The sequence below is a fragment of the Vespula vulgaris genome, chromosome 1, assembly GCF_905475345.1.
Source record: "Vespula vulgaris chromosome 1, iyVesVulg1.1, whole genome shotgun sequence".
Taxonomy (NCBI): domain Eukaryota; kingdom Metazoa; phylum Arthropoda; class Insecta; order Hymenoptera; family Vespidae; genus Vespula; species Vespula vulgaris.
In genome coordinates this window covers 15,719,504-15,738,938 of record NC_066586.1, presented here as the reverse complement: position 1 = coordinate 15,738,938, position 19,435 = coordinate 15,719,504, and the positions used below count along the sequence as shown (strand labels likewise).

General features: G+C 36.8%; 1 protein-coding gene across 1 annotated transcript in view; it reads right to left on the bottom strand.

The window, feature by feature from the left end:
• The window catches only part of LOC127062443 (cuticlin-4), a 64,909-nt gene that overhangs the window by 3,081 nt on the left and 42,393 nt on the right, over positions 1–19,435 (bottom strand). Inside the window, exons 6-7 of the mRNA XM_050990692.1 lie at positions 511–678; positions 205–410 (exon numbers count right to left, since the gene is read on the bottom strand). Coding sequence (XP_050846649.1) covers positions 205–410; positions 511–678 — 374 coding nt within the window. The remainder of the gene's footprint in view (positions 1–204; positions 411–510; positions 679–19,435) is intronic.

The following is a 19,435-nucleotide window of genomic DNA, read 5'->3' as shown; positions in this document are numbered from 1 at the left end:
AAATCTTTCAAAGCGTAAGTGACTTTGTGTTATGAGATTCCAGATCTCCTGGAATTCGCTTTGAATTATTCATTCAGTAGCATCGACTCGATTTCTCCGGGAAAATATGTATTTCCTTGGTTATATATTACTTGTTTTTATACAAATATATATATATACACACACATACACACATAGTCGGCTGCGATACTAACGCAGACTTACCCTTCGTTATTGATCAGCCTCTGTTCTCCCCAACCCAGACCATCTCGGACCAAACAATCGGAGATTTTCAAACCAAACATCTCTTGTTTGTCGATACTGATGACCAAAGTCAGTGGATCACCGATCTTCACGTTCTCTGCCACCTGATGCCTCGTTGGATCTCCGCTGAAGATCTTCATCGTGCATCCAGGCATCGGAGCGGTTGCCTGTTAAAATACAAAATGATTTCATCAAAATCGATTGTTTCAAGGATTCAAATAAATCGATTAAATAAATATTTCATTTGATCGATTCAGTATTAATCACCTGGAGTGGTAGAGATTGCAACATTGCCACGTGGGTCTGATCGTTCGTTACAACTTTGTCTCGTGTCTGGTATCGACATCTCACATGAAAACCCCTGCCTTGATTCGTGACCAACTTTAGGTGCGGTTGCACTACTATAGTATTGAAATATTCGACACCACCGTCGTCCTGTAAATTGGTAACAGAGAAAAGAAAGAAATTAAAAAAAAAGAAAAAGAGAAAAGAAAAGAAAAAAAAAAAGAAAAGAAAAGGACAGAATAAAAAAGAAAAAAAGAAAAGAAATTACATTGGATTAATACTTCGTTATTGAAAATAAACGACAAAAAGGTAATTGAGAATTGATCTCCATAATTCGATCCATTCGTTTCGTTTAAATTTATCTTTACGACCTATAGATCTTTGTTAATACAATCTTTATCACCCGTTTATGTTAGGATGTAAAGATCTACGATCTTTATTGAGGATATTTCGAATTATATTAACGTTCCTTAATAAGCTACGATAGATATGATAATTATCGTTAATAGGACGGCATCGTATGGAGCAGAGGCTTCGCCATATTGATTTTTCACCTTGCAATACTCAGACTCGTTTACGATCTCTTTCGTATGGAATAATCGTCTGTGTATGCACTGTGGTCGACTGTTTCCTCGGACTTTCAGTCTTGCAGCACTCGCTCTTGTCTGTCCTTGCACCCTATCAACAAAAACCGGACCGTTCGCTTCTCGCCTTCTCTCTTTCTCTCTCTCTCTTTCTCTTTCTCTTCGTCTCGTTCGCTTCACAATACCGAGAAAGGACTCGTGAGTATTCGACTTCTTCCTCATCTTCGCGAATAATACAGCATCATTTTTACAAATGTCTATTGTGTGTATATGTATGTGTATGTGAGCATGTGCATGCGCGCGTGAAAGAGCATTCTTCAATGTAGAAAAACATGAAATGTTTTATAGTAGGAGCATAGTAAGAAGTATACTTGTTAACAAAAATGTATTCTTCATCTCTGTCTCTCTCTCTCTCTCTCTTCTTCTTCTTTCTTATTATAATTTTTATCACGAATGTTTCTATGTTGTGGGTGCATATATATATATATATATATATATATATATATATATATATATGTATGCAAGAGGGAGAGAAAGAGAGAGAATGAGTATCTTCGAACATAGAAAAACATGAAATGTTTTATAATAGAAACATAGTAAGAAATATAGTTGTTTACAAAAATGTGTTCACCTCTCTCTCTCTCTTTCTTTTTCTATTTAATTTTTTTGATGCACGTTTATTATACATGCATGTACATTAGAGAGAAGGGGGAGAAAAAACGAATGTTCTTGAAATGTTTAAAAATAAGAACACAGTAAAAAATATAGTTGTTATCGAAAATATGTTCTCCATCTTTCTCTCTCCCTCTCTTTCTCTTTTTAATCTTGTTTCTTAAGAAGAAGAAGAAGAAGAAGAAGAAGCTTCATTTCTCATCTATGGGATACACTCGAGTGAATCTTAGTAGGCGTATGACGGAAGAACGATTAATCCTCGAACGATGATCGACCCTAATGAGGATAATTCGCAATCGAACGATTTCCTGTCGGGCAATGAATGCAATCAAAGTGTATAACGATCCTCATAAAAAGTAAGTATGCAGAAGGATGATTATCCTTTCAATTTCAGTTATGTTAGTTATATTACTTCGTTCACGTAACTATTGTTTTCACTATATAATGAATTTCGCGAAGGATTTCAATGAAGTATTATGATGTATTATATCTTTTTTCTTTTAAAATTACAATCAAAATTTCATATACTTTCATGTGTGTGTGTATATGTGCGTGCGTGCGTGTGCATAAGTGTAACTGTTTCTGGAGTTACGACGATTCGAAATTTTCTTGCAGTAACTGGAGAAATTATTACGTTAAATCATCTAGCTTTTTTTTTTAATCCCTCGTAATTCCTCTAACTTTCCTTCAACCTGCATTCTTTATACAAAAAAAAAAAACGACATATTCCTATACGATTTGATATATATATGTGTGTACATACATATAAATATATATAAACATACATTAGATACTTATATCTATATATTAGACACATTAGATATTTATATTTATATATCAGACACATATATTAGATACTATATATTATATACGTGTATATGTATAAAATAAATATAGATCAAGGTATATATCAATAAGGTGAAAAAAGTAAAAGTAAAAAAATATCTTCGACCTCGCGAAGTATCAGAGTTCATCTCGATGTCATCGACATCACGCGACGTCATTATCATTATGGACATCCGGCACGGAGCCTTGCTAATTGCGTTCAATCCGTAACAAGCATTTTCCACGAGATACAACGTACGAGGTGCGAGTGAAAGGGGGCACAAAGATACGCGTTATCTCGACGACCGATCTGGTTACTTTTCAATGGACCCTATTTATTTGTCCTTAGTGCATCGGTAGCAAAGTCGTCCGACGTTTTCAACGTAGGTTCTATTAATATTGGACGAGTTCGACCAGCTGGAATCCGATAAGAATACGAATGATCTCTCGAATACATTGGAAGTAAATTATTTATAATATATTATGGACAAACTGATAAACCAAGATTAAAAATTGAAATAAATGCACGAGAAATTTATCCTATTGGAATGATCATTTAAAAGTAAAAATGTGGATAATGTTAAAGAAGAAATGTAGAATAGAAATGGATAGATAGAGGTGATGGTATAGGGGCCTGCGCAATTTGCACGGTAAAATGTAGAAGATATGCAAGCTGGTGAAAGAAGGAGGAGACAAGGGAAAAGATAGATAGATAGATAAATAGATAAATAGATAAATATATAGACGGAAAGAGAAAGAGAGAGAAAGAGAGAGAAAGGTATAGAAAGAAGAGGTAGAACCGAAGCAAAGTGGCTTTCCTCGCTGGTACCATCCATCTTGAAGTCCACAAGGGTGGTCGTGGATGCATCAGGACAAGACCAGCGAGTTCTAAAAAGAATTCTACTCGTCGATCTTCCTTTTACGTGTACCGTCTTTCTCTCTCTCTCTCTCTCTCTCTAGAGTAGATAGGAAGGATCGGGTGACACTGCGGTGTGTCCTTAGGGCGTGGTTACGTTCACGAGGAAGGGTGATCGTTGAGAACTAGTAAAAAGAGCCATGGAAAAATCTAATCCCCACTTTAGCAGAGATTGTCTCACCCCACCAACTTTCTATATTTTCTTTTAACCTCTTTCTCTACCTATCCTATTTATGTACCTTTTTGTTATCCAGAAAAAGGAACTAACGTCTTCGTTGCTAGGTGGGTGCGAAACGTAAAGTCAGCGATCTGACGAGCTGCGGGCCGATGCACCGCAGATTACGAGTATCCTTGCTGAGGTCGACCAAGAGAAAGAGAAAGACAGAGAAGAGAAAGAGAGAGAGAGAAAGAGAGAGAGAAAAAGAGAGAGAGACTTCGTTGAAGGTCGTTGCCTGCTCGATATACCCGGTGTCCTCCGTACGATCTCCGTGGAATTCGCACGGAAAAAAGAAAGAGAGACGAAAGAAGACAGAGAGAAAATCTCGAAAGAAAGATTGTTAAGAATTTAGCCATTGGTGCGATCGAGAATGTAACGGAAGTGTTCTGGATCTTCTGTAACCAATGACAACGATGTTGAACGGTAATGACCATAATGACGATCGATTGCTTGATTCGAGGGTAGAAAATGAAAAAGAAAAAACGACAAAAAAAAAAAAGAGAGAGTGAAAACAAAAAAAGCGTCTAGAGAACATGGTTCACCACAAATCGCAAGGATCATTACCGAAGGTCATCGTTGGCCTACGCAATAAACGTGCCTACTGCAGCGTGCCATCACTGGCAGGTGGTTATTGCCAAGATGAGGTCATTCGAGGTCCACAATTAATCGAATATACGACGTTATATAATGTCTGCTTACGATCAATCTTTCCGTCTACCCATCAGAAACTTAAGATCATTTCAGCGAGCTTAACCACGAGTAGAGGAGACTGGTTCTATCTCAACCTCAGTAAAACTCTTATGAGGACATTCAGACAGTAGATCCTGGAAGAGAAGGCTGATATTTTTCGAGGTCGCCGATATGAGAAAGCCACCCACACACACGTACGTAACATAAACGTGTCGGCCACCTACCTCCTCGGGATGACCGTATCTATCTGGCATAAACGTAAACCATGATATTTTTACTAACGTATCTAAGTATGTAATAATATCTATTGTATGTGTGTGGGATGTTTGTGAAAAAGTGGAAGAAGGTAGACTAGAACTAGAAAAGGAAGAAGAGAAAGGATAAAAGCTATAATAGAAAGAGAGAGAAGGATGTTGGTGAACAAGCAAGTAGACGTAGCTAGTGATGATGATGATGATGATGACGACGACGACGACAACGACGATGATGGTGGTAGTGGTGCTGATGGTGACGGTGATGTTGACGATGGTTGTGGTAGTGGTGGTGATGCTGATAATGATAATAATGACGAAGACGATGATGGTAGTGGTGAACGTGGGCAAGGTGGTACCGATGCCTCTGCGCAAACAGGTATGACAACCGTGTAAAGCACATACGAGTACCGAGGCTAATGCCAGAGATTGGTCCTGACGCCTCTCTCGTTCCTCTGAAGATCTTACGTCACTATCTGGACGCCGTTTAGAATTGATTCGAAGTACTGACCGAGGAAGAGAGAAAAGAAAGAAAGAAAGAAAGAACGAAAGAAAGATAGAAAGAAAGGAAGAAAGAACAAAAAAAGAAAAAAATAATCCCTCTCCTCCTCCTAACCTTCTAAAAAGTATATAAAAAGGAAGATAAGAGGAGGAGAAGAAAGGTGGAAGGAATGAAATTGAAGAGAAGAAAAGAGATAGAGATAGAGATACAGATATAGACGGTGTCTATCTTTGAAGACGAAGAGAAGAAGATAACTGATCCAATGGAGAATGCTCAATGATGTAGCAGGACTTCTGCATTTCCTTATTAAGTCTCTAGCTCTCTCATGGTCTCCCTTTAATTTTGCACGATGATCGAAGGGCAACGCTAATGAATATTACATCGTCAAGGTTGTTTTCTTCTTTTTCTATATCCTCATATATCTCTCTTTTTCTCTCTCTATTTCTCTCTCTCTCTCTCTCTCTCTCTCTCTCTCTCTCTCTCTGCATATATATATATTTCTCTATATCTTTTTCTTTCTCTTGGATACCGAAACACGTTCGCGCTATCAATTTCGAAAAAGAGCAATAGAAAGAAAAAAGAAAAACGATAAAAGGGACAAAAAATTTGTTATAACGTCGTATAGACTATTTTAGAGATGCACTCATGCGTCGTTGTTTATCGGAAGAGTTTCAACGCGGTTAGAACGAAGGTAATAAAAGTGGTTGGAGTCGAATTCCATAGCCGATGGATGAGCAGTTATCGGACCGCAAAGTATTTGCGGTATTCGTTTCTTTGCGAGTCACGTATAGCAAAAGATATTGCAATGATTTTCTCGACTATCGGTTGACTATCCACCCACCATGGCATTTGTTTTTCTTTATTTTTTTTTCTTCTTCATCTTCGTCAGAGAAGGGACGGACGAAGAAAGAAAGAAAAAAAAAAAAATTTAAATCGTTCTGAGAATCGATCGTTCCTGATCGAGAAATTCAATCTCGTGGGAGGTGTTGGTATAATGTTTCTCTCTCTCTTTCCCTCTCTCTTTCTATGTATATATATATATAGATATTCTCTTTCTCTTTTTAACGAAGAATTTCCAAGAAATTCTTTAGTATATCTCAGAGTAAGCGCGAAGTATACCAAGGTGAATGTTTTCGACCTGAAGGTGGATCGTGCTAGATGACCCTTCGTTAAGTACTGGTTCTTGCTATAGCCTTTAGGCCCTTTACATATCCATTATGACCGCCCTGAACGTCCCTTCCACGAAGGTGGATACGGTAGGCAAGAGTGTACATGTAAATGGACCGCGAGCTGACTCATCAGTGCCGCCCCTTAATTATTGTTATTAATGTATTCCCGGACTTCCCAGTGTATGCTTTCGACGTGTTCTTCGTTGGGTTTCTTAGAAGAATACAACTTACCACTATAGGATAAGAATTTCAGGAAAAACGTTCTCCCGAACAACATCCGAATGGATGTTAGTTCACTTTTTATCAATATTTCCCTGTGTATCGTTGATTTTTCTGATTTTATATAAATTGAATGTCCAAGGTAATTTAATGTCACCGTTGGAAAAACACTAACATCGTGAACGTCATCGCTATCTCACTGAACACGTTCAACGACGACGACGTAGACGACGAAGAGGACGAAGACGAAGACGACGACAACGACATGGATGGCTGGGGTTTAATCATAGTATCAAGATCACGAAGGGATCAGCAAGATAGTCTCTTGGACGAGTCTCTGAGTGCCGAGAAGACTGGTAGAGAAAATAGATGAGAGGGTCTCCAACGACTGTTTCTGCTCCTGCTCCTGCTCCTGCTCTTGCTCCTGCTCCTGCTGTTGCTGCTTCTGCTGACGTTGTTACTGCAGCTGCAACAGCTCACAGTCGGTACCTGGACTGACCGGACGTCGAACCCGAGAAATGCTTCGGCTTGCACGAGATGTATCGTAATAAGTACACAAAGTGCCCTGCAGCTAGGGCAAACCTCGAGTGTGGATTCAAGGGACTCCCCTACTCGTTGCATTTTACATGTATATCTCTTTTCTCTTTCTTACCCTTCGATAAATCCTAGTAGTAGTAATAGTAATAGTAGTAGTAATGGTAGTAATAGTCGTAGTAATAGTAGTAGAAATAGTAGTAGTGCTATTAGCGTTACTATTATATAGTAGTAGTAGTGTAGGTCCAGCTAGAGTTTCATGGAAATGACCTTCGTCGAGTTCTCGAACTCAATGCGGAATGCGAAAATCCCGAAGAAGGTTCCCGTTCCGCTAGATCACTTTTGATAGGCTACACAGTAGTAGTATAAGACTTCTTAGAAAAGGAAAATTACAGAAGATTATCATTTCCAAGAGAAAGAGAGATAGAAATGGAGACAGAGATGGAGATATAGGTAAATCGATTCGGTGCGTAACAATTTCGTTATTGGTTGGACGACGAGAATGTAATTAGAATGTTCGTGCAGCTTCCTGCTCTCGAGATCATCCTGACGATTAAACTTGAGATCTCGAATGATGCAACGGTGCAATGCTTGCTTTAACGCGTATTGCGATGCGACTATAAAAGGATGACCGAATGATCTGTGTGAAGCTATATAATGATTCTTTTCAATTTAAGCTTCACCGTTAAGTACACACAAATACACACACGTACACATCCATCGTGACGTTAATCTTGATTTATACGTAAAAAATCAATCATATGACGTTTCAAACGCGAAGTTAAAAACATTTTTTTATTGTATCCAATTCGATTCATGATCCATTTCGAAATCAACATGCATTCTCCATAATTGATCGAAACGATTAGTCGAAACTGATTTTTATATACATACATACATACGTACATACATACATACATACATACATACATACATACATACATACATACATACATACATACATACATACATACATACATACATACATACATATATATATCTTTTATATTTACTATACGAGAAATAATTATTTATTTAACGCATCCGATCTCGAGGAAAAAAAGAATATTCGAAATCCTTTTCTTAATTGATCATATAAACGTAGATAAGCAATTAGTAGGTATCACCAAGTTCACAGCCGTTATGATAGGCAATCGTAAACCCTAAGGTCAAACTGCAAATCTACCTAATGTCGAGATTGAAGATGAAGCTGAGGATGAGAAGAGGATATTTGCTATTCATTGCACATACCGGTTCTTTACCAGGATCTTTTCTCCTTTTCTCTCTCTCTCTCTCTCTAATCCTCCTGGGTATTACGCGATGGCTATAAGTTGATTTTCTTTTTGAAATTTCTCAGAACTTTCGGTACGTCGAGAAGAGAGAGAGAGAGAGAAAGAGAGAGAATTCCATCGTTGGAGGTGTGCAAACATCGCTAAAAATAGCAGTGAGCCGAGAATGGAAACGCGTGAGTGTGTTGCATGTTCCTCCTCCTCCTCATCTTCATCCTCATCCTCCTCTTTATCCTCCTCCTCTTCCTCTTCCTTCACTTCTTCCTCTTCTTCCTCTTCTTCTTCTTCATCTTCTTCCTTTTGGCTACTCTTCTCCCCATAAAACGATGCCCGTGAGGGATGCTGCGTGGACCATTAACTCGAGAGACCACTCGAATCGTCATCTCTCAAATGAATTTTAATACCTTCCAAGGTCGTACGGTAACTCCTATTTCGAAGACGGAAGATTCATCTTTTTTTTCTTCTTCCATCTTTACTTTTTCTTCGCAAAATTTCTTACATCTTTAACGTCGATGTTGGAATTTTTTTTCCTCTTTTCTTTTTTCTTTCCCTTTTCAGTTATCTCCGATGCGTGAAGATGTGACGTAAGCTTTTTGAGACGAGGAACTATGTCAATGTAATTCAAAAGTGTCGCGCAATGTGCGTAACAATGGAATGGAAGAAAAAGATAAGAGAGAGAAACAAAAAAAAAAGAAAAAACGCAGAAAGAAGCGAACGTACGTTGCATTCGTAGATAGATAAGTCGACTTTTCTACGATGACATCTGTACGATGATTATGCGTATCAAGAAAATGCTGTGTAATATCTTTGCAAGTACACACTCTAAATCGTATTTTATAATTTCTTACCTAATTAAATTTTTATTTCCAATATCGTACTCATATATAAATATTACTTTTTCATTTCGAACTTGTGACTTATGATACACAAAAAAAAAGAAAAAAAAAATAAGAGATATAAATCAAGCACGCTAATTACCTCCACGAAGTATCTTTTTTTTTATCGTCGGACAAAAAAAAAGAAAGAAAAAAGAAAGAGAGAGGGACGAGAGAAAAAAAGATCGGACAAAAATGGCTCGTTAAATTTCGACAATAATTTTTATATACCTCGTCGGCGATATCACCGATCGTTCGCAAGAACGAAACAACTCTTTCGAAATTGTTCTCTCTTATTCAGGTGAGTCATTCGAAAAAGCGAGTGACTGTTCAACAACGTTTGTGGGCGCAAGGATAAGTCCTTGTGTTATAAAGAGTACGAAGGCGAGATCGAATTTGTATTTCTAATCTCGATTGGAGGCGAAAGTCGAAAATCGTTCGCCTATCGAGATAAAGAGACTGTGATCATCGATGAAAAAAAAAAAAAAAAAAAATAGAAAATAGAAAAAAAAGAAAAAGAAAAAGAAAAAAGATGGAGGACGTGGGAGTTTTGATGGCCGTCGAAAGTAATCAAGAATTCGCCATTTTGTAGGTGGATACCATTCGAACGAGAAACATACCCCGTTTCTTTCTTTCTCTCTTCTGTTGTCCTTGAAGGACAAACGCAGGAGAGTCTTCTTTTCAAGAGAAATCGAGTTTCGCACTCTTTTTCTTTTTTTCCTTTCTTCCTCGTGCTTTTATGGTCTATGAGCGTGTGTAAGCGTACATATGTATTATGTCTGTTTGTCTGTGTGTATGTGTAGGACGAACCATCGGATTAGGCTTCTTTCTCCCTTCCCATCCTATTTCTTATTCCATTCTCCTCACGCTGGCTTACCAAGAGAGCCACTTTTTCTTTCCGAACGTGATATTTAAGGATCTCCGAAGGGGATACTTAAAACTAATTCCACGAAACGAGAAGTTACTTGGATATATAGTGCACTTGGATATCTATCCATCTATTATTTATTTATTTATCTTTTGTAATTTTGTAAGAAATAAGAATAAGAATAAATAAAATGAGTGTCACGAGTAAGATCATTCTTTCTTGAGAAATGATCGAATTATTCTATGTTTTTTTGTATGTTTCTTTTTTGTGTTTGTTCGTATATATTCGTACTGATCCAAAGAGTTGTTTAAATAGGTTGTACAAACGACTTAGGTGTTATGCCAGTTGAAGATATGACGAGTGGTATTATTATGGTTTATTTTTGTTTTTGTTTGTTTCCATATCCTTTCTAATTTTTAGACCATTTAAACTTATTTAGAATTATTATTATTAACATTTTTATCATCATCATCATCATCATCGTCATTATTATTATTATACATAATAATTTTGAAGAGTATATTATCCTCTTTCGAAAGACCTGTAGAGAGAGGAAAAATGAAGTACCTGGTTGAAAGATCGTAATTTCTTTAGCAAATAAATCTTCTTCAATTTTTCTTTATTTTTTTTTCGCCAACGAGATTTATTTAGGTTCGTTGAAAGGTAAACGTTTGCTTTACTTTTTCTGTTTCTTCTTTTTCTTTTTTTTAGAGTCTCCGAACGTTTAAACATTCGTTAACACCTTAAAAGGATCGTCCATAGATGACACAAAATTTACATCAACGATACAAACGAAACGTTCTATCGACTAAACTGCATTCCTGGTCCTTGCGACGATCCATTCTATCGATGTGTGTACTTACATAAATACATATCTACGAAGCCAAGTCGTTCTGGCATTCGGACTCGTTCGACCAGATTCGCGCTTGCGTTCTTGCTCCCTAGAGAATCTTATGTTCTCCTCCTTCTTTTTCATCCTTCTCTTCTTCTTCTTCTTCTTCTTCTTCATCTTCTTCTTCTTCTTCATCATCATTTTCCAATTTATCCGCATACTTCAACGTGAATTCACCGGTTCAAAAACATGCACTTTAATTTTTCACTCTCGTACGACATTGATGATCGTGTCATGACAACATCGACAATCGACCGCCATTGAAATTAATAATTATTAAATTCTTTCGTTCGTTAGTTTAGTCACAAAACTATTTTTTATCGACTGTCATAGACGATGACGATTAATTGATTTTTTTTTTTCTTAATTTCTCTATCTCTTTCTTTTCTTCACAACGAATTAAAACAGTTTAATCAGCCATTAAAATTCAACTTCTTCTTCTTCTTCTTCAATTTCCTCTTGCCCCTCTTTTCTTTCTCTCAACGACCTTGATTTTCTTACTGCGCATATTTGCCTCTCACGATATTTCATTTATCTCGATTTCACGGCAGCTTTTTTGCCGCTCTCAGTTTTTTCGTTTCGATTTCTCTCCATTCGTATGCGTCTTTTTTTTTTCTTTTTCTTTTTCTTTTACGAATCTTCTTTGTCGACATTTCCAGATCTCTGAACGTTCTAATTTAAGAAACAAGAAAAAAAAATAGAAAATAAAAAAAGATTAATCGATCTGATTTTCTTTTTTTTCCAACGATACATCATCGAATATAAACGATGACACGATTGATATGAGATAATAAGAAAAAAAAGGAAAAAAAAAAAAGAAAGAAAGAAACAAAATTTCAAGAACCTTTTAAACGTTTCCGCAATTATTGTTCCTTATGGGATACCACTGGAAGGTACACCTTGGCTCGTTATAACGGAAAAGGTCGACGAAGTTCATAGGGGAAGATGAAAAAATGTTAAAAACGTTCAAGACTTTCGCACGCTCGTGATTTCCTCGCTAATCGTCCACCGAGCTCAACGATTTCCGGATGCCTTCAACTTCCTCGAGGATCGTTTCGTACAAGTTACTTCACATCTAAACGCTTATTTTATCGAATAAAATTTTTACGTGTATATAAAAAAGAAAGAGAGAGAGAAGTAGAGAAATAGAAGAATAGAAACAGACAAATACTAATAATGATAGAGTTTAATGGACTACCACAAAATGAATCATTCGTCCTTTACGATGACATTTTAATCGACGATCAACCTTTAATCTCTTAAGAAATATTTTCTTTTTTTTTTCCTCCCTCTTACTACTGTTACCGATGATTAGTCGAATCGAATTATTCGATCCTCTCTCAGAAGCATTTGTATATCGGGACAAGTGGAAATTCCAAAAACTACTACGAGTAAAAGCCTTGTGAAAATTCTAGTGGCAAAGAGAGGACGTTTAAAAGCCTGTTTCCATCTTCAGGCTTTTACGAGATGCTGCTGTTGCTATTGCTGTTGCTGCGGCTACCTTCTGATTCAGACACACTTGGTAGCTCCTTCTTACGTCTCTTACATCTTGGAGAACACGCTAGAAGTCGGGATTTGCTTACGAGATTGAACGTCTCTTCTTTATGGGATATAGGCGTCGTGAAACGGAAAGAGAAGTAGTGGATATATATATGTATATATATATATATGTGTATGTGTATATATATATATATATATATGTATATATATATATGGTGGGGGAGAGCTTGAGGGCTCATGGCTATTGAATAATCGCAGGTTAGAATCTTGCTATCGAGTATTCTCCTTCCTGCTATATATTTCCTCTGGCAGGATTCGAGCAACTCCACCTCCCTTCTTCGAGTTAAATAAGAAGAAAGAAAAGGCAGAGGAAAAGGAGGAGAGGAAGAAGTAGAAGAAAGAGAAGGAGGTGGAGATAAAGAAGAAGAAGAAGAAGAGAAGAATAAGAAAAGGTTGGAGAGTCGAACGTAAATCGTATACCTTTGGTATAACTTAATCGTTGGACTCGGCACGATTTCTAATGCTAATCACACGTTAGTCCTTACAGAACTTCCCTTTCATCCTGTTAGATCCCTTGGTTAGAAAGGACGAAAGGGGAACAAGGTTTCGGTGTATAAGGAGGTGTATGAGAAGAAAGGGTAGGAAGATCCGGATCTGCGATAAAACGATAATCTTCTCTGTGTTGTCCAGTTGTACGTAGGTACGTAACTACGCAGATACGTATGTACGTACGTACGATTCTAGATGAACTACATCGATAACTGGGCATGGTTAAACAGAGTATTATTACCCCTTGCTTCCAATTAGCCTTTTACTTAACTACAGATCTATTCTACGATTGGAAGGGAGTTATCCAATAACATTGATCGAACGATTAAAAGGGTTCCCTAAGGATTTTATCTGAGATTAACTCTCGATCGATCGATCGATCTATTTAAGTTTCTCATTTTACTGTAGAAATATCCCCGCAAAGTAAAAATTGATCTACGACGAATTCGACTCGACTTTAAATCGTAGTTATCGAATTTAATATCGTAGGATAACGATACGAGCAAAATGAAGAAGAAGAAGAAATGAGGACGAAAACGAAAAGAAAATTATCCCAAATATAGTAGAAGTCGAACGTTTATACGATATTACTTTGCGTTATATAAGAAATTCTACGAGGATTATAGAAATGTTTACATTGAGAAATTTTAATAATGAATCGTAGATAAAGAGGACCAGCGGATTTCAGGAAATTCGTGGAAGAACGCTTTTTCTGGGAGGGTGGTGAAAGGATAGATGCCGTCTTGAGGATCTCGTCGTTGGGCAAGGCACCAACATTGTCCCCCTCTGGTCTCTTAGACTAGCTTAAGAGAGAAAGAGAGAATGGAAGACAGAAAGAAAGAAAGAAAGAAAGAAAGAAAGAAAGAAAGAAAGAAAGAAAGAAGAAGCAGAAGCAGCAGCAGAAGAAGAAGAAGAAGAAGAAGAAAAAGAAGATAGCTCGTCTCTCTCTACTACGAACAGTGGAAAGGATAGAAAAGAGAAAGACAGAGAAAGAGAGAGTATATGTGGAGGGACAAGAAGAAGAGGACGGCGGTCTCAGAGCAAAGAGGAGGACTCGAGGAGACCGGTCTCTTCTTCTCTTTCTCTCTTAGTGGTCAGAGTTATGGCGTATCCTTGCGAGCAGGCGTCCTCAGCCTGCGAAAGCAGCCGCAAGAGGTGCCTCGCTAGCCCTCAGTCAGAGGTCAACGAGGATGGAAGGACTTGTATATATCGACGCTTCGCCGGAAAGAGAAAGATAGAGAGACAAAAAGAGAGAGAGAGAGAGACTTTAACGTATTGTTCAGGGGTTCTCTCAAAGATCCTACAAGATTTTCAAATTTAGCTAGGCCAACTAAGTTTGGCTAACTTTCCGAGTCGAGTGAGAAACCTTTGCGAACCTCGAAGGTTCTCATGTTAACGATGCTTTTACGGTGGTCCGAGAAAGTTTATCGTTTTTGTTTCTCTTGGATAGTCGATGATGTCATCCCTTTGAAATGGATAATGAAATCCGTGTTTGGAAAATGGCAAGTTCTCTCTTTCTCTCTCGTATACTTGGTCAGTACATTATCTCTGATAAAAAAGCAAAGAAAGCAAGATAAAATGCCATTGTCTACGATAATAAAGAAAAAATATCAGATAAAGGAAGTCATCTTTAAAGGAGACAAGAGTTCCGCGTTGCATTTCCTTGTTCAACGTTAATCGTCCAGGTGAAACGTTGAAACCACTGAAGCAATCAATACCGATATACCGTTAGGGCATCTCCCAAGCAAGGCCGTTATACGGAAAGAGAAGAAAAATTCTCATATATAGCTACAATGCTAACGCTTCGAAGAATTTGCGATCATTAATGTGAGATCTCGAGCATGATCAGATATTTTAGGCTAAGGAGATAAGGGATGGTGTACCCGTACAAATTTGGATTTAGAGTTTGATTATAAAGGTGGGCCAAAAAGGGACGATATAAATTCTTGACGTATAGTTAAGAGGAACAATGGACCATTTTACGAAGGTGCAGGGCAGGGGTTAAGGGGAGTGAGGGGGGAATTCGTCTGGTAAAGAAACGGCCAAGGATTGGTCCACTGCTCGCGGAAAATATGCAGGTTCTTCTTCTTTATCTTTTTCTTCTTCTTCTTCCTTTTCTTTCATCTTCTCCTTTTCTTCTCCTTCTTTTTCTTCTTCTTTTACTCTACAAGGCTCAGCCGCCACGTACGTTTCAGTGGTTCTCAATCCTCAATCTTCTCCCTTCAAAATTCTCTTTAGAAATATGTCATCCTCGATTTATATTGACTACTGACTGACATATCGCTTACTTTCACAATGAATCATCGAAAGGTTTGAACTATTACGAAAAGTTCATCGTCATCTTAACATCAAAATAATCGATCATCCTCGATACTGACGTACCGTAACATTATGGAAATGTAACGGACGGCTTAACGGTTCCCTTATTAGGAAGGATAATACACCATGACAAGAGAAGCCCTGACGTTGGCACTAAAGTGCTCGCCGACTCTATATTCTTCCTTTTTGTCAGGGCACGTCGCCATTATGGCTAACTTAACTACGGGGATGCCAAAGCTAGTGACCTTGAAGAAGTCCATTGGAATCGAACGATTCGATTTAACGCTAGGAAGAGTTCATTGTTACTGTTAGAATACTTTGCTTAAGGCTTCGTCAAAAGTTCGGACGTCTGATTGATGTAAAAAGGAAGAAAAAATATAAAATAAAATAAAAAAAAAAAAATAAAGCAACTAATGCATCCTTAATTTCTCTCGTCTCTCGAGAAATTGAGAATATCCATTTTCATTATCGACCTGACTACGAATTCTACTTTATGAAATTTTATCGATAAACAAGAAAACTTTCTAAGCCTCTAAGTGATTTTATGTTCGAATATCTTAATTATCTTTATTTTTTCTAAAGGAGTATCTCTTTAATGAACCCACATCCTTATGCAAATTAGATGAGACCATCGTGTAGCCGAAATCAGCGACGAACATCGTCTAGACGTATGGTAATGGGTAGTTGAACTGAATGGCGAATAGATTCTTGGTGTTTGCCGACGCATGGTCGCTAAAAGAGCCTAAGAAGAACAGATGTATGTATATATATATATATATATATATATATATATATATATATATATATATATATAAAGATATATATATATATAGAGAGAGAGAGGGAGAGAGAGAAAGAGAGTGTAGTAAAAGAAGAAGGCAGATAGCGTATCCAAAGGAAAGGAAGGAGGTGAAAGTCGGCTATTAATTCTCTCGTGCACACCAAAGATACCCAAGAGAGACACACGGTAGGGGTAATCGCGAAATGACCGCATGCTGGACAACGCCGAGTCCTTTCTTTCTCACGACGATCCTTCGCACGATCGTAAAGAAGAAGAGAGCGTGCCTTTACTCTCGCGAAACGCCCACGAATTTTTGTTTAATTAGATCCCACGATGATATAATTTTTTTTCTCTTCATTTCTTTTCTTTTTTTTCTTTCTTCGTTCTTCTTAACGACTTGGCCCACGCCAAGTGATTTTTATTTGGACGTGATTGTAAATTCTGTAATGAACGAATCTTACTTTTAACGACATTAATATTTCGAATTTCTATTTTTGATTTGGACAGGACTTCTTTTTTTTCTTTTTTTTAAGAATAATGTCGGATAATACATTTTTATTACGAAAGTCAGTAAAGTTCGTTTCTCACGAGTATATAATTCTTTTTTTTTTTTATAGTAAAAGATTTGAGAATTGATCTCTTCCATGGAATTAATCATTATCATTTTGATCGTTCATAATCGTCGATCCTACAGATTGACAAATCTACGTCGTACTTGTATCAGAACATTTTAACAGGATAATCTGGTGACGATCGTCCGGTGACGTTAACGATAAAAGATATTATACGGGTATTAACGTTAGATACGATCATATGTAACTAAATCGCTTACTTAAGATTCTTCATGCTCGTCAAACTTTTTGGATGCAACTAACGTTGCTTGGTTGGATTGGTTGGTTGATTCGATCGATTATATCGAGTCGATTCGAAGTAAGGGCAATCGTTTCGTACGATAAATCGTTGAAAAAAAGATGGCTGTCGCTAAGCGTGATCAGAAAGAGAGGTATAGTCAAGAACTCACGTGTAATTTACAGGCCGCGAGCTAAGATTTTACGATGTAATTGGGCCTCGGGAAGAAGTACCTGGTACCACTCCTTGCAACCGGTGGTTACCTCACTACTAGGAAGATATTACAGGGTCTACACATACCCTCTATGCTACGAGACCGAGCAAGGGCACCATTTGCCCGAGCTAATGGTAGCACCACCTGCTGCGTAAACGAAAACGAAACTGGATACACCAGAGAGGATGTTTCTCGCGATCAGAAAAGATCAAAGACTCGACAAAAGGGTAAAGTTTTAATGAATGCTTCGACATATAACACGGTGAGTTAACTTCTTCGATGATGCTTTTGCCCTCTTATTATATTTTAACTTGATCAAATGATAATAGAGTTCTGTTGGTCCACGTCCTTGAGAACGGTATATCGAACGAGGATTTTGCATAAATCGATAATTTATATGGATCAAGATCATTGGCATCTTCTTACATCCTTTAAATCATTCAAACCTATTTCTCGATCAAGGAACTTGGGTTATTAAGTCTTTGGGAAGAAAAGCTTCGTTCGGATTATAGAACATGATGTTTTTTTTTTATATATATATATGTTTATATATACATATATATGTTGAGCAACGAGGGAATATACAACTGATTCCTGAGAAATATTTTTACCGTAAAAGAGTCGCTTTCTGATTTTCTTCCTCTCCTCCCAGAAAAATCAGACCGGAGTTATTTCGAAAGTATTCGATATGCTATACGTGCGTGTGAATATCTAATCAAAGAAGTAATTCACTCTTATATTCTTTCACGTTCGATGCACAAATGATCTTTGATCAACTCGATCAAAGTACGATCTCAAAAAGTACTAATGATTTAATGATATATCTTGAATTAAATCGATCGAGAGTAATCGAGAATATTCGAATTAATTAAAGGGAAGTTTGCAAGGTTATTTTCAAGGACATATCGTAGATCCTGTGGAAGTATCATTCAGTTTCAATGTCGTCGGAGGCTATAACTGGATACTGTTGATGTTGGCCGCATGTTGGCGCAGTTACACGAAGCGAAACGATGATTTAAAGCGACGGAAAGATTTTTTTTTTTTTTTTTTCTTTCTTTTTATTCGTTTCCCGTCCAGAGCAGGCAGGAACTTGTAATAATTTCACAGGACGATTCGTTTTACGATCCTTAACTGAGAATTACTGCCTACGTAAACGACGACGATAACGTACGTAGAAACGTATCGTTCATGGATTTATTGACAACACGAAGAGTGCATCCTCTTGATGAATCGTTCATAGAATCGTACAACTCGAGCCACCAAGTGAAGCGGAACGTTATTAAAGGATCGCTTATGAAGCAATTAAACAAGTAGCGATAATCTTGCAGACTTTTCAATTTCCGATATATATATATATATATATATATATATATATATATATATATATAAACATATCATAATAAATTTTATATATATATATGAAAAATTGAAAAGTCTGCGATTTACGATACTATATCGCTACTAACGAATATATATAACTATTATATATGATATAATAATATATAAAATAATATATACATATTATATATATTATAAATCTATTAATATATATATTTATATATAATGCATATATTTGTTTTTTCTTATTCGTATATAGTTGTATCTTTTTATAAACTTATCTTTTTATTTTTTTTTTCAATCCAGAAAGATAATTTAAAAGAAATGTATGAGATAATACTAAAACAAAATTTAAGATATGCTCGAGACACAAAGATAAATATAATTTCGTTCGAATAATACACGATGCTCGAAAAATAATAATTCATAAATCAATATTCGTAGAATCATTTTTATTGTTGTCACCTATTTATATAGAAAATAAAGAAATACAAATTATATCTTTCGATTGTTAAACGAAGTAAAAGTTCAGTGAAAATTCTTCGACGTTACTTTCTTAAATAATTAATGACACGGCATCGAGTTAATTAGTTAATTGAAAGCCTACGTTGTCTCTACCTACGTGATTTGATTTTTTTAATTTTTCTTTTCTTTTCCTTTTTCTTTTCTTTTTCTCTTCCAACGTAGATTATTCTTTTTTTTCGACGTAGATCCTTGGAAGATCGACAAGGATGAAGATGATAAGTAGAAGAGGATCGAGAAGATTCATAAGTGTAAAAATGAAGAACGAAGAACGGCAGATGTTATTGCTGCTACATACTAGCTAAGGAGGCGGTTCAGTGCTGCGCAACAGA